This window comes from Diadema antillarum, unplaced genomic scaffold, assembly GCF_040938485.1.
Source record: "Diadema antillarum isolate AM-2024a unplaced genomic scaffold, OU_Dant_1.0 scf00000127, whole genome shotgun sequence".
NCBI classification, from domain to species: domain Eukaryota; kingdom Metazoa; phylum Echinodermata; class Echinoidea; order Diadematoida; family Diadematidae; genus Diadema; species Diadema antillarum.
This window is the reverse complement of record NW_027271016.1, coordinates 957,003-971,620: the sequence shown is the minus strand read 5'-3', so window position 1 is coordinate 971,620 and position 14,618 is coordinate 957,003. Positions and strand designations below refer to the sequence as shown.

At 40.2% G+C, this 14,618-nt stretch overlaps 2 protein-coding genes across 3 annotated transcripts in view; one reads left to right on the top strand and one right to left on the bottom strand.

The window, feature by feature from the left end:
• The window catches only part of LOC139720348 (uncharacterized), a 49,871-nt gene extending 46,938 nt beyond the window's left edge, over window positions 1-2,933 (top strand). Inside the window, exons 24-25 of one of the 2 annotated variants that reach the window (XM_071631714.1) lie at window positions 1,423-1,437; window positions 2,194-2,932. In XM_071631714.1, the coding sequence (XP_071487815.1) occupies window positions 1,423-1,437; window positions 2,194-2,561 (383 nt within the window). In that variant the 3' untranslated portion in view covers window positions 2,562-2,932. Of the gene's footprint in view, window positions 1-1,422; window positions 1,438-2,193 lie in introns of both variants that reach the window. The other variant, XM_071631715.1, reaches the window with a different exon arrangement.
• An 8,412-nt stretch (window positions 2,934-11,345) lies between these two features.
• The window catches only part of LOC139720335 (uncharacterized protein KIAA0825-like), a 30,596-nt gene continuing 27,323 nt past the window's right edge, over window positions 11,346-14,618 (bottom strand). The window contains exons 21-25 of the mRNA XM_071631698.1: window positions 14,460-14,607; window positions 13,337-13,439; window positions 12,620-12,723; window positions 12,306-12,352; window positions 11,346-11,750 (exon numbers count right to left, since the gene is read on the bottom strand). Coding sequence (XP_071487799.1) covers window positions 11,346-11,750; window positions 12,306-12,352; window positions 12,620-12,723; window positions 13,337-13,439; window positions 14,460-14,607 — 807 coding nt within the window. The remainder of the gene's footprint in view (window positions 11,751-12,305; window positions 12,353-12,619; window positions 12,724-13,336; window positions 13,440-14,459; window positions 14,608-14,618) is intronic.

The following is a 14,618-nucleotide window of genomic DNA, read 5'->3' as shown; positions in this document are numbered from 1 at the left end:
AGAAAAGAGAGATTTATATTTGTATATTGCCTCAAGTGTAGTACAGTTGACTCAGTACTAGTTGTGAGGCACACTGCAACTTCATGTCACTTTGAAGTTTAATGACATGAAGGATTGTACAGAATACCACCAGATGAAACAAAATGTGAACTTCAAGAAATTCCAAAGAGTTGTCACATCAGCATTTTAAGTGACATGTGCCTACTCTGTATGTCTTCATGTTTTGGTATTGCACCTACGAAAAGAATGAATATAAAATCACATTCAAATTGTGTTATATCGGACAGCCATTGATGCAGCAGTGGAATGCCAGTGCTAAAGTAACTTTTAATACCTTCGAGAACATGGCACATATATTATGTACTCCAATATTATTGTCCTACCGTACCAGTGAATGTATGTGCTAGGATACAGACCACGATGTAGTATGTTTTAGCATTTGTGAAGAAGTTTTCACATAAATTTTGTTTCATGACCGAAACAACGTGGCAAAGGGTTTTGAGACCAGTCTAATGTCCATCATCTTTGTAGATTTCTTTGGTAGATTTCCCCCCTCCCCAACCTCTCCCCCCTATTGCTATCATGGCATGCCGTGTGTGACCATTCCATATATCAAAGAACATCATGGTATTTTTAATGGATGCAGTGCTGATAGCTTTACGTAGAGAGCTCTTATCTTGTCTTTGTAGTGGTGCTTTTGCATTATGACAAAATCCTGTCAATATATCGATACACGACTTGCTGTGATAACCGTGTGGTTTTTTATTTCACAACTAACACTTTACCGTTTCTCTTTCTCAATCTTCTCCCTGTTTCTCTTTACTCTCATCTCATCCCATCCATGTCCTCTTGTCTATACGTCACATCTATTCCTATTATCAAATCTCACTGATTCTTCTCTTCAATCCTGGATTCTCTCATACTCAATCCCTTTTCTCTGTTCATCACTAAATTCTGCTCTGGATGTTACCTCATCCCTGCTTTAACTTTTCTTACCTATATACATTCTTACTGCATTCTCTTCTCTTCATTCTACAATCTAAATGTATCTGAATCTAAATTCTTACATTTCAACCTGTCGCCATGGTTACCTGCATCTCTCATTCTCTCTCTCCATCGATCCTTCTGTCTATCCTGCATGCACTGCATGCACTCTCATTTTTCCAATCTCTTATTCTCTCCTTCCTTCCCCCTCCTCCTCCCCTTCTCCCCCCCCCCCCACCTCATTGTAATGTGCATGTACATCACCTGCCTGAAACCTGTCACGATGCATCCATTGCCATCTTTTGTCACCCGTCCTTTTCCTTCAATGGTTGGGGTCCTGTCCCCCTTCTCTCCTTCCCCCCCCCCCCCCCATCCCCTCTGAATCCCTTGGTGTCTCATCTATTCGGCCCTATTGATACATCGATGGTGCAACACTAGCTGCCAGAGGTTCAGGTACATGACACGGAATTCGCCATTGCCACTCGGCAGTAGATTAACAGTACCAATAATTCTGTCGTTGCATGTTGTGTGCTGTTGAGACAGCCACTGGGAGATTTCTCTGAAAAACAAACAAACAGTAGGCAATTAAATTTGTTTTGAGGGGTTGATGACATGTAAACGCCTCTTGCATACATCACTGGGATTTTGTTTTTGTCTCAAGTATCATCAATCAATGACAACGTCTTTGCTGTTATGACACTACGTGTTAGGATAGTCTGACACTAGTAGGTGAACTTTTTCTTGAAGAGAGAGAGAGAGGAGAGTAAATAGATGATAATGTTTTAAGTTTAAAACTACAAGATGACAAAACTGTGGTGTCACCCACTTCAGTTTCAGGTATGATAATGGTAGTTATATGAATGATGAAGATTAATAAAGAGAATGTGATTGACATGGTCATGTTATCAAAAGCATGTTCATCCCTCATATATGCTATATTTCTGTTTTGGCTGTGGATGACTCAAAAATAAGGGGGGAAAAAAAAGGATATCCTAACTGGTGTCACACATGTGTGCAGATCATCATAGCATGGCTTGCCTGTTCGAGAATTGCCTTCAAAGTAGTTTGTAATTGCATGTGACCTTTACGCAATATCATTGGGGAAATCATTTCTGCCATGGGAGGCCTGTATATGTTGTATGACACTACGCTCGATGATAAGACTAATAATCTGATTTCTCCTCTTCTGCATTCCTGTTGTCGGTGCAGTGTCCGTCACTTCGGCCTCAACGGGTCCCACAGACCTAGCCGGCTCCTCGTACCCAAGCAAGTCGCACAACCAGGCGTTTGATAACAAGGGCGGGTTCCACACGGGCACGCCGCCCCCGTTCAACTACCAGATGACAGCCGTCACCCAGGCGGGAGCTCTGAACCCCGCCGCGGCGGCGGGCGGGGCACCCACGGCCTACCACGGGCCCTTCGTCCCCATCCTCCCCCACCACTCGGCCACCATGCTGGCCCACCAGCTGCCGGGGGACAACCAGGGGGCGGGGTCCACGGGTCGCTCGCAGGGAGCCGGCAGCCAGAGCAGCAAGACCAGCAAGCAGTCCTACGGCACCAACTATTGGCCGTCCTAAGCCAGTCAACCTCCGATCAGCGTTTGGAGGGCACCACATCCTCTGCAGTGGGCCCCTCCTCTTAACCTGACCCGAGCTGACAAGGTCCCACGGATTCTTGGTTACTTCTGCCCTCCATCAAATGTTCAAATGAATTCCTTTGATAGCTATCTATGGTGATTCATTGATGTTTTTTCTTAGTGATTAGATGCCCCCTCCCCCATCAATGTCCAAATTGCTTGCTTTCTGCTCCATGATGATATTCAGTGTACTTCACGCAGCAATTCAGCTAGTGCGATATGTTCTGATTAATTCTCTGCTACCAAAGAGTGTATCAATGCATCTGTTTTTTCTTCTCTTTTTTTTTTCATTGCTATTTCTTCTGAATAGGGTGTGTCATGCATGGAGGCCAACATTAGATGATATTCCCCCCCTTGGAGAGGGGACAAAGCGTTAAAGTTTTACTGCATGCTAAAATCAATGTGACCGGGCTAGCATTAAAGCTGAAGCAATATATGATTTTATTGTAACATATTCTAGTAGTATTTATGACAAAACATTGTGAGGCCCATCTGGTTGATAATGTATAGTTTAGCAGCAGGTGGCTCGAGAGAGTGGCTATACATTTTTCCGTCACCGTTGTTTGCTTGCAGTTGCCATTTAAAATTCACACCTGTGCCTGGACCATGTGAGCGCTCTTAGTACTACACTTCCATTTTGAGAAGTCGAAAGTCGTTTCCAGTAATCTCCATTTGCCCCGCACATTGTAATATATGACTCGAGCAGTTGAACTGACTTTTTGAAGTGATAAAGTGAGGTGATCTCATATTGCCGTTGATATTACAAGCACCATGTGTAACATGTCCATGTCTTCTAACGCACTTCTAGAAGGAAACAACATCTTGTCTGAAATATTGAAAAAAATGCATCATCTTTTCCTCTTGATCCTTCGTAGTCATGTGCTTTGCTCCTTTCCTGCGGGCAGTAGATGTAAGTTAAGTGGAATATTTTGGCTTTGCCTTTCCAATATCTAAATCCTGTACCATGTGAATGCAGACATTTTGCCCGCGTGCACACAATACGTAGGTTTAGGGGACTATGCAACTTTTTGTGTCATTCATGCTAGTGATAAAGATGTTGTTATTATGCCACAAGTCATGCTTCTAAAGGATGATCAGGTGTTTAAATTTGTATCCACCTCATAGCGCTGCATGGTGTTCTGCAGTCATAAAGGCTTGGTGTCTCTGCCATTCATTACCCGATGTTATTTGCCCCGGCAAGAATTATTAGGGATGGGCTCTGCAGTAGTTGACGCTCATGCTGTCAGACAGGAGTGTTCAGATGAGTTATGATGGGAGGGGAATGAGATACTATCTCACAGTCCATTTATCAACCTGTTCGAAGAGAGAAATTTTGTGAGGAAAAAGCTTCAATTGAAATGCAGCATATGGTCATATTCTCAGAGATCCAAAGGTCTGCGTCATTGTTAATAAGAGGCATGTCAAAATGTACTGACTATTTCCATTATTCTGCCGATTAATTTCCTCCTGGAGGGATGGGGATACGGCGATGCTCTCTCAATCCCCGTCTTTTTAAAAGTATTTCTGGCCCCTGAAATCATTGCACTGTTTGGTGCCGTGTCTTAATAAAATTCCTCCCAATGCGTGACTCGTGAATATTGCGGAATATCTGTGGGCGCAGTCCAGTCAGTATCCAAGTGTGTACCCGGTAGGGCTACGTAAATTGAGCCTGTGTTGTAATTCTCGTAGAATCTTGCACCCACTTCCTTTCTTCCTAATGCTTCTGGTGTAGCTGTGGGTGTCTGCCAGTGTGGCTTGTTGCTTGCAGATGAGGTGCAAACACTTTCATGGGATGTTGTGGAGTTCTGACCATTATTAACGTGTGCTATGCAATCACATATGAAAAAGAGATTTCTTTGAAGCAGCATTAGGATAGGAGAAACTTTCAGCTCAAACACTTTCAGCCTGATAGCTACAAACCACACATTTATCATTATCTTTTTTCTTTTTATGCTCCATTTGTATGTGTTTTTGTTTTTCGTGTGGCTAGATAAAGTGACCCCACTGACCCCCCCCCCCAAAAAAAAAAGAGAATCATCAACAGGAGAAATTATGTCCCAGATCTGTATACGTTATTGAGCGGTGAAAGCTACATCAGTTTGAGAGGCTAGAGCTCTTTGGTTTGGGATTTATTTACCACGGTCCCCTCCGTCATTAGTCTGTTGGTAACAGAGCAAAAGAAGGTGCTGTCGTGTGTTTCTGTGAATTCCGTATGCGCGTAGGACATTAGCTAATTGGCTTGTTTTGGCAGTTCATTTCTCTCGCATCACTGTTAGCTGCGTAGTGTCTCTAGTGCGTGATGGTGTGTGTCAGTGACTTTGTGCACAATGATCTATCTCTAGCTAAGTGTTGACTTTTCTTTCTCTATTGTGTAAGTTACAAAGTTAGATTTTTCCTTTCCTAGATACTGACACTCTCTAACCCGGTACAAATATTTTCCAAGGAGCAAACTTCTGCCACACAGACACACATACTCAAAAGAGAGAAAATATCGCAAATCTGTGAATTCTGTGAATCTGTGAATTCCTGCATATGGGCTGTTAGACAGATCGCCGAATCAAGCAGATTTAGATGCAAGCATGTATGGATCAATGCAATGAGCGTGTGACACGCTCAGATTCGTGTGTAAAGAGAGAGTTGACTTTAATGTGCCGTCTTCACCGAGACTGAAAAAAAAAGGCAGAAATGTGTTATTTCATTTCTGAACTCTCGTTGGGCAAAATCTGTAGCTCTTCATGGATGTAGATCATTATTTATAATGGGTATCACATCAACTAATATTTGTACAGTTTGTCAAAGTTTTCTCTATCTAGGAGGCTATTCTGTTTTTGTTTTATTTTTTTTCTTTCTTTCCAAGGAAACTTTCGTCGACGCGAAAGATCCTTACGAACTGGGAAGGGAGAACGGACACAGCAATTACATATCGTCGTTTTCTATTTGTCATTGTGAAGTGCATTTGATTGTGTATAGACCTAGAAGTCTTTATATGAAGTCTATGTTGTGAATGGATTCAATTTTTGGGGGGTGTAGAAATATATGAAGCAGACCCTTGTCAATGCCCAGGGTAGATATTTTTTATATTATCATTATTGGATCCTTTCTACTCTTGGGTTGGCAGTTGTACATTAACTCTATGACAAAGTGTAATATTATACATGAGAAAAAGATACTGTGTTATAGCGTGTAGGGATGAATGTAACATTGCACACTCAAGAGATGTGTCTATTTTACGTTCAGGTTTCTTTTTTTTTTTCTGATATGTAATAATGCCCTGTAAATGAGATTTAAAAAGAGTCTTGGCTGTAAAAAAAAAAAAAGATAATAAATTGTGTTTTTGTCTCTTTATCATCTGGCTCGCATTCTGTGATTTTATGCCTCTTGTGTGATGAACAAGGTGCCTGTTTTTATCAGACCATCCAGGATTTTACTTCAAATTTGCCCAAAATTTTCCACACGACATAATTTCAGACTGTATGTATGTACGTGTATATGTGTATAGTATATATATATATACACATAATCTGTGTGTGTGTGTGTGTGTGTGTGTGTGTGTATATATATACTGTAAAACATGATATATTCGCGGCATGAATTTTTCGCGAATTGGAGCCGACGGCCTTTTTAGCGGCATGAAATTTTCGCGAACTGGAACTGGTATTCAATGCATACAGTGTAGAAAAGAACTTTCGCGTGCATTTTAATTTCGCGAATCTTCGCGCTCGCGAAATTCGCGAAATTAAAATGCACGCGAACATTTCTCGTTTTACAGTATATATATATATATATATATACACTTGTATATATATATATATATTTATTTATTTTTTTTATATATATATACATACATACATACACACACACGTACACTAACAGCGAAGAATTGTTCTGCATTATATTAATTTTTCCACACATACCTCAAGAGAGAATAAGATATAAAAATGTGGAAAAATCTTTTTCTCCTTGTATTGCCAAAAATTGTGGAAAAAAATTCTCTAAGGTTTATTTGGTTGTTGTAGTCGTTTGTTTGTTTGTTTGTTTGTTTGTTTGGTGTGTTTTTTTTTTTTTTGGGGGGGGGGGAGGACCAACTAGAATACCATCTGTTGATTGGTTGTCTCTTGGCTGCTCATGGTATGGACCTAACCATAGCTGTGACTTTGCTTGCACACTAAAACCTCCTCTCAATTTCTGTGAACGTGAACATGATATTCCGGATCACCTTCTGGGAAGAATCATCTTTTCTCTCTTGAGTGCGCTCCATGTATACAACGGAGCCTCTGTGTTAATGCATGCATTTTTTTTAAATCAAAATACATGTATGATTAAGGGACAATGTGTCATGTTCAGAATTTGTTATTTTGGTCTTTTTGGTCTTGATGCTTTGAATGCTAGTACAACTATTTTGTTTGTGACATTTATGACAAGACATGAGACAAGAAATTTGATATCTTTCCCAGTAGCCCATGTTGGATCATAACAAATCATTAATTACACATAATATGTTTACCACTCCACCTTGCAAAATGGAGCCAAACTTGGTAATCTAACCCAGCACAGCAGAAGAAAACAGACCAAAGAGATACTAGGGTGTGTTCTGAAGTGACTGTATTTTATTACTACATCACAGAAAAACATGAGTGTGGTCACAAACATAACCAACATAATCAAAACTATAAGACATCAGCACCATCCAGAAAACTCTCGCTGTATCTTTACAACTCTGGAGGGATTAGTGTAGACGATCTATGTACAATGCACACTTAACCTGGTATTGCTTGCCATATGTTGCTTCCAAATAAAGACGTTGCAAAAAATGTGTAGACCCACAAAGTTTGTGACTCTTGCACCTGACATTGAAATCTTGTTGATTTTCTTTTTTTGAATGTCGAAAGTCTAATTCAACATGTTTCATTCAAAGCTTGCACACAGGTCTGCTGCGGCTTGCTGGACATAGCACTAAATTGTGCATCCCCTACGGCCTACATAAACACTGCTACTTTTGGACATTATGCTCGTGTGTGATTAATACAACAAACACATCCACCAAGTTCAAACAAATTCAAGAAACTGAAATACTATGATCATCAAGTCATAAACTTGTCTCCTGTTTTGGGTTTTTTGGTTTTTTTTTCACCGGAGATTACTGACACTAGGATTGTCAAGAAATAATGATGTCGATTGGAAATGAGTTGTAACACCAGTAGACTTGGGTATGTACATTGTACCATCTGCATGGCAAAATGAATACATCGCGCCCTGCGCATTCATTCAGGATATTCTACATCATTGCAACTAACACCTCTAAACTTTTGACTTCTAGCATTGAACATTATACATCAACAAAAGTTGGTTAACCCTGTCAGCTGATTACATTCCTACCAACTTTGACTATGAACTGTGATCAAAATAATGCAAAATTCAACATGGTTTCTACATGTGCTGATATTGATTTGTCTCCTGCCCAACGGCAAAATTCTAACTTTTTGTCATTGCCAGGAGCCCTGACGCATGTAATGTTTTGACTACAGATCAACTACAGCTCTACTGATCTACTGATCAATTTGGCCAGGCTGGTTGACTGTACATGTGCATAAATTGTCATTAATTACTGAACATTACTTACGTAGTGTCTATTAAAAAAAGAAAAAAGAAAAACAGAAACAAAATAGGCGTTGATACGTGAGCTCATATGTGCACGAATACAAAAAATGAAATATCCACAAATTGTTACAATTCTTTCTTTATCCTTCAAAGTCACATGATATAAAGACTGCCTGGTGAATTCCCCACTTCCTTGGCCCGGTACTTTTTAACAGAAACTATGGGAAAATAATGAGTTGACCATAGTATTGCATTTTGTTATCACATTCCATTGAGAAAGATAAGGGCGTTAAGTGCCACTCACCCCTTGGCGTTAGTGGCACCTTAACGCCCTTGTCTCTCTTAACCGACGATGGGGACCCACATTAAATTTTCAGTAACCATACCACAAACGCATAAGATCAGCTGAATGCCGACCTGCCAGAAAAATTGCAGCAGAACAGCAGGCTACAGCAGGATATAGGATATATCTACACTCCTGCGTAACATATATACAACAAAGGAATACTTTCAGCCTTGCATACGCACAAAATTGCTCTCTCTCTCCTTTTCTTACATTCTCTCTCTCTCACTTTCCCTTTCATTCCACTCTAGATTGCACTGAATTATAATCTATACATTAAGATAAATTTTTAAGATAAAACTCTGGTACAATGTTGTGATTGCTCCATACAAGATAATAAATACACTATTTACAAGACTCATTGGTATAATACTTTGTGAGTGCAGTACTGTACACACTTAAATGCAGTACTAAGAGTGGTCCATGGATTACACATACGTTACCTAGTACATCTACTAGTACTACAAATTATTACAGTACTAGATGTACCTTTACAAGTACACAGGTGTTCACAGTTGTAGGTATTCATTATATAACATGCATGTCATGAGTTGATCCATTCTTCTTTATCAGAAATGCATGCAAACAAGGAACTTTATTATTTTTTTAATCGACTACCAATTCAAGAAATAATTTCAGTGTAAGTGCTGGTCTCTCTTGATAACACACATATCCTGTTGCAAAGTTTTTATCATTACTCAGAATTACATTGGTATTGTCTTAGGATACCATTACGTCATTCAAAAACAAAACATTGTTTTGATGACTTCATAATTATTATGAATCCTTAAACTATCATTCACATACTGCTGATCATGAACAGTACTCACACATTTCTGTAGCACTGCCAGACTCGGGCATCCTTTCTACGTATTATGCGTGATTATTCACCACTGTAATATGCAGTGTACATCTACAATGCGCACTTCCATTGTGTGTGCTGTGCAAAGCCTAAGCCAAAGGCAAAGACTGATGACTCAGCTGTTGGCTATGTTTTAATAATTTTAATAACATCTTTCATGTGGCATTTCTGTTCCATGTAGATTTTCAGAGACTTGAACTCAATTCAAAATACCAGTTAATACTGGAGCCTGTGCAGTGTGAAGTGGACATTGCATTAAATAATGGTGGAACTTGAAATATGGTACACTCAAAATGAAGGCATCATCACAAAATTGAATCTTCTAAACGAATTAACACATTACAATATTTCTTCTAGTACTCATTCAAAAAATAGTTGTGTTGTGCTTTATGAGCGTAATACTTGTAAATGCTATGTACATCAAGTGATAAGATGAGTTAAGATATGACAACATCTATTTGTGTCCATCTGCTCTCTCAACCTGGCACATGGTATCATATTGCACTGCATGTCACTGACACCTCGAGAGTACAAATATCTGATTTGTATTTGAATAATGTATCATGGGGAAACCAAAGCATGGAGTTTAATGCTTCAAGCTTCACAAATGTAATACTCGTGTGATATCTTGCAGAGTTGAGTGTGCACAGGCATTCTATTACCATGCTAACAAATCTGGAACTCTTACCAATGCCCTGGAACTCTACCAGTATGATTTTTGTTGTGATACCTCAAGAGTCCTTAATGAGAGTCGTTCCTGATTCAACTCTTGGGTTTTTGCTCTTCTTTACAAAAAACTCCAATTACAGAGGCTCATAGATAAGAATAAAAATATGAATATCATAAGATCTGTTGTTCATTGGGAACACAAAATAACTTCCCTGGCTTGACAGTATCACATTTGAATTTGACTGACACCTGTACAACCATGACTTGTCAATCTAGATTTGCTTAATAGTATCACTGTGTGACTAGATTCACTTAATAGTGTCATTGTGTCACTGTGCAGACGCCTACATCCATACACATAGGCTTATAGGAATACCATACTACTAGAATTGTCTTAGTCGAATTAACATTGCACACAAAACATCGGAGTGATTCATAAAATTACATTTCCATGTGACCTGCAAATTTCCTTGAAAAAAAAAAATTACACATGAGTCACAGTGCATTGCAAGTATGAATTCAGAAAACTACATTAATTCATGTTTGAAGGATTTGCACCAATCTATTCTTGTCTAAATATTATCCAATGTCCGATGCTGACCAATAGATAGGTAGTTTTAGAAGTCTTTGGTTGAGGCAATATATGTTTGCGCAGTTCAGATTGGACAGTGTTTAATCAACATCCCCCAATATGTCGGAATCTTTATTTATTCACTCTTAGCCATGAGAAACATGCTGAAATGTAGAACTCAAGCAGCTTATTTGATATTGCTGGAATTCTACACCTTTCTACCATTTCAAAATTCACATTAAAAGTTGAACAAACCTGACTGAGAATGAGTGTGACAAAGAAAAGAAATTCCCAGATCAATCTATTAGGAATATTCTAAAAATCTATAGCTCATGATAAGAGCATAAGCAGTGAGTGCGTACAAAACTGCATTGCTATCAACACCGAATCTTTGAAGTCACGCCACCACTTCAATCTAAAAATCGCAGCAATTATGTGTTTATTCAACTTAGAATAGTACTTCCTCTTTAAATCTGTAAAAACACAAAGCTCACATGTCCCATGTTCATCAAATGAAATAGATAAGCTGACATTTTCTTGACATTAGATGGAATATCTACGATAAGAATCTATTACAGTACAGTGTACGTTGTAGCTCACACACAATCAAGCTGCTACCTCTTGATTCAGCAGACACTACAACGGCCTCTTGCCCCACCCTCTCCCCCCTCTCTCTCTCTCGTCACACGAGGTCTCCCTTGTCCAGGTCAAACTTGGAGCGGAGGACGCGGACGGGTTTCCTCTCGCTCTCCTCCAGGCACGCATCCTCCTGCATCTCGTGGCGGTGGGAGAGGAGGGAGCGGAACCCCGCCTCGCTCAGCCCCAGGTGGGACTGTAGCAGCCGCGCCCAGTCGTAGGAGAAGGAGGCGATGGCCTCGTGGTCGAAGATGGCGTCGTCCAGCCGGTGGAACTCGATGAGCGGGTTGAACGGGGGTGGGCTGGGCGGGGCGGCGGCAGGCGGGTCGGCCACGGCTGGCGCAGTGCTGGCGAAGGATGGGATGGTCGCTGTCGGGTCGAACATGGGGATCGACTGGGGCTCGCCCGTTGGGAGGACGGGAGGTATGTCAAGGTGGTGCTGGAACCACGCCTAGGTGATCAGGCAAAGTAAAAAAAAGAGGAATATAGTAAAAGGTGATCGACCGATGGTTCCTCACCCTCCAAATTGCAAAATAGTTTTACCTCAGACATGTTACATCAAGATGGAGCAAAAGCCATACTACCCTCCTAAGTGCATTCTGCACTCTGGTATTCTAATATACCACATTTTGTGGTGAGCGTATCAAGTACATGTGTACCTGGTATTCATATTTCACGTCCATCAAACCACACCAGTGAAACTATACAAGTGTATCTACCATGAAATGTAGGATATGGAGATTAAATATGACACACTAAATTTTGTGCTGGATTGCACAACTGACACAAATCCTACATGAATACTTCAAACAGATCTTTCAGGGAAATCAAAATATGTTGTTTGACCTAGATAGAGATCACTGAGGCAATGTGAGAACTTTCATCACACCTGCTGTCTCCCAATACGAACTACACTTGGAACAAGAGTTCAAAATTTGGTGACCAGTATCATTCATCTGAGAGGGTCATAGATTTCCAGCCTCTATCAACGATTGCAACAACTTACCAGATTATTTTTGAAGAGCTTGTTGATTTTCAGCAGCCCAATTGTTCCTGGAAGAGACAGACAGAAAGATGTATGACATTTGGGTAATGCTGCCTGACACAGGAGAGTTCCACTCTTCCAGCCAAGCAGGAAAGAATAACCATGGATATGGGATCAGTCCACACTACACCTCGCTCAAGCAGCCATTTCTCCCTCTCCCCCTTCCCAGGGAAAAAAAAAAAGGAAAAAGAAAATCATGGCTATACACAATATTTAACTGAGAAATATGCAAGTACCCCAAACTTAACCAGTTCTGTGACACATTCTATCCTTACCACTGGTGGTTTGGGTCACATGATCAGCCTGCAGGGCGTAGTACTCCTCCAAATAGTCCAAGTTAGTCTCATCCCAGCTGTAGTTGGTCAGCTGACCCAGTGATCTAATGGAAAATGAGGGCAATACAAGTGTACCATCTCTTGGCAGCTCATCTTGGATGACACATACATGTACAATGCTACAGGAAGTATTGAGCAGATGTCATCAAGCTTCAATCATGTTAATTGTCAGGATTCTTCTCATTTCAACAATTCACTGGTTGATGAATACCACATGCATGTGACAATATCACATATTTCAACTGCATTGGATATCTGGATATTTCTCTCTTCAATAATTTAATGAACTGTAAAACCCCAGTGAGAATGTCTCCATCATTATATTCAGCATCACCAGCAAAACTTACAAGACTGTCTAGAGTCAGTCCGTTAGTCGAAGTAGTCAAACACACAAAAGCCGCCTGATATAGTCAAGTGGTGAGGAATACAGGTCACAGTCAATGAGTTGACTTTTTCTTGCTCTGGCAGACTAGGAAACTGCTTACGAATTGATAACAAGTAGGTCTCAAGGCTTCTATTCACTCAAGCTAGTGGCAAGATAATTCTCATGGACATCACGTGTGTGCAGGAGAGTACGCCTCCAACTACAAGCTTGCAATGGATTGCTCACAAACAATTTTTTTTCTACTTGCATTCACGCTCAGTGTGCACACTCACTCGTTGCCAAGGTGATCGATGATGATGTCAATCTGCTCCTGCAGCCAATCAGAGTGGAGCTTGGTGAAGGTGTGGAGCGGATTGGGCAGCTTCTCCTGCGTGCCTAGCAAGGGAAAAGCAAAAACAAAACAAGGAGACAAGATTCGAATAATGTGTGGAGCAAGAATTTCTCAACGAAGCCAAAAGGCACAATGTAACACCATGATTTGTAAACATATAAATCATTGAGTCCTGTTATATTATCATCTAGTGGACATACTAAATAACTTTCCTTCATATTGTCGCTGGGGCGACAAGACCTCGTATCTACAAAATGTTAAATGTTCGGGAGAGCAAAAAAACATGGCAGCCAAAGCACTATATCAAATGGGATAGCCTTTCATTTGACATGCCATGGTGACTTCACTTTTGGGGTAAGAAAGCTAGGATTTGGAAAGGACATCACTGAACTGACTATCTGGCCATTAATTAAAGAAAGTCATTTTTATCAAAATTTGAGATACAAGGTCTTGTCACCCCAGCAACGAATTCTGTTTCTGTCACTCTAGTTTCTCTGTTCTTTTTATTTATTTATTCATTCATTTTTGGTTGCATTCTTGCATCGGACTTCATAATTGTTGAGTGAGACAATTTCTTAATGAATGGGATGGAGATGTACTGAAAAAAAAAATTGTGGTTATTTTCAAGTAACCTTCAAGACACAAAATATGAAGTTAACTGCCAGGCAAATTCTTACTCTTGGTCTTTGTTTGCATTTGTTTTTGTTTATGAACAGAGTGCACATCAGACTTCCACAAATGTGATGTCTGATGACACACAATTATCTAATTATGGCAATGCAATTCTGTTCCTAACTCACCTTGATTCCCACCCATCTTTGGTTAATCTTACACAGAATTAATTCACCATAGACGTTTCCTTTCTTCATCCCTTCCTGTTATTAATTTGGGAATGACATCTCTGGAAACTTATCATCCAAGAAAAAGATGAACAGACTTCCCCAATCCCTACTGATCACCTTAGCTTTCAAGGTCAAGTTTAAGGGAATCATCTGAATATCAATTAAAAAGCTTGGCAAATTTATAACAAAGCGCAACAGCACATGAAGGATTAAATGCCTTACTGTGGTTTGACGTTGCCGTTAGCGACAGAAAAGCATATTCTCCTAGCTGTGCAAAGGCCTTGATCCCTGCATCTGGAATGGAATCTCCCACGATCTTCTTTACTTCTGCCTCATCCGACAATGTGGCCGACACACAGCTACCTATCACCTGTACAGGAT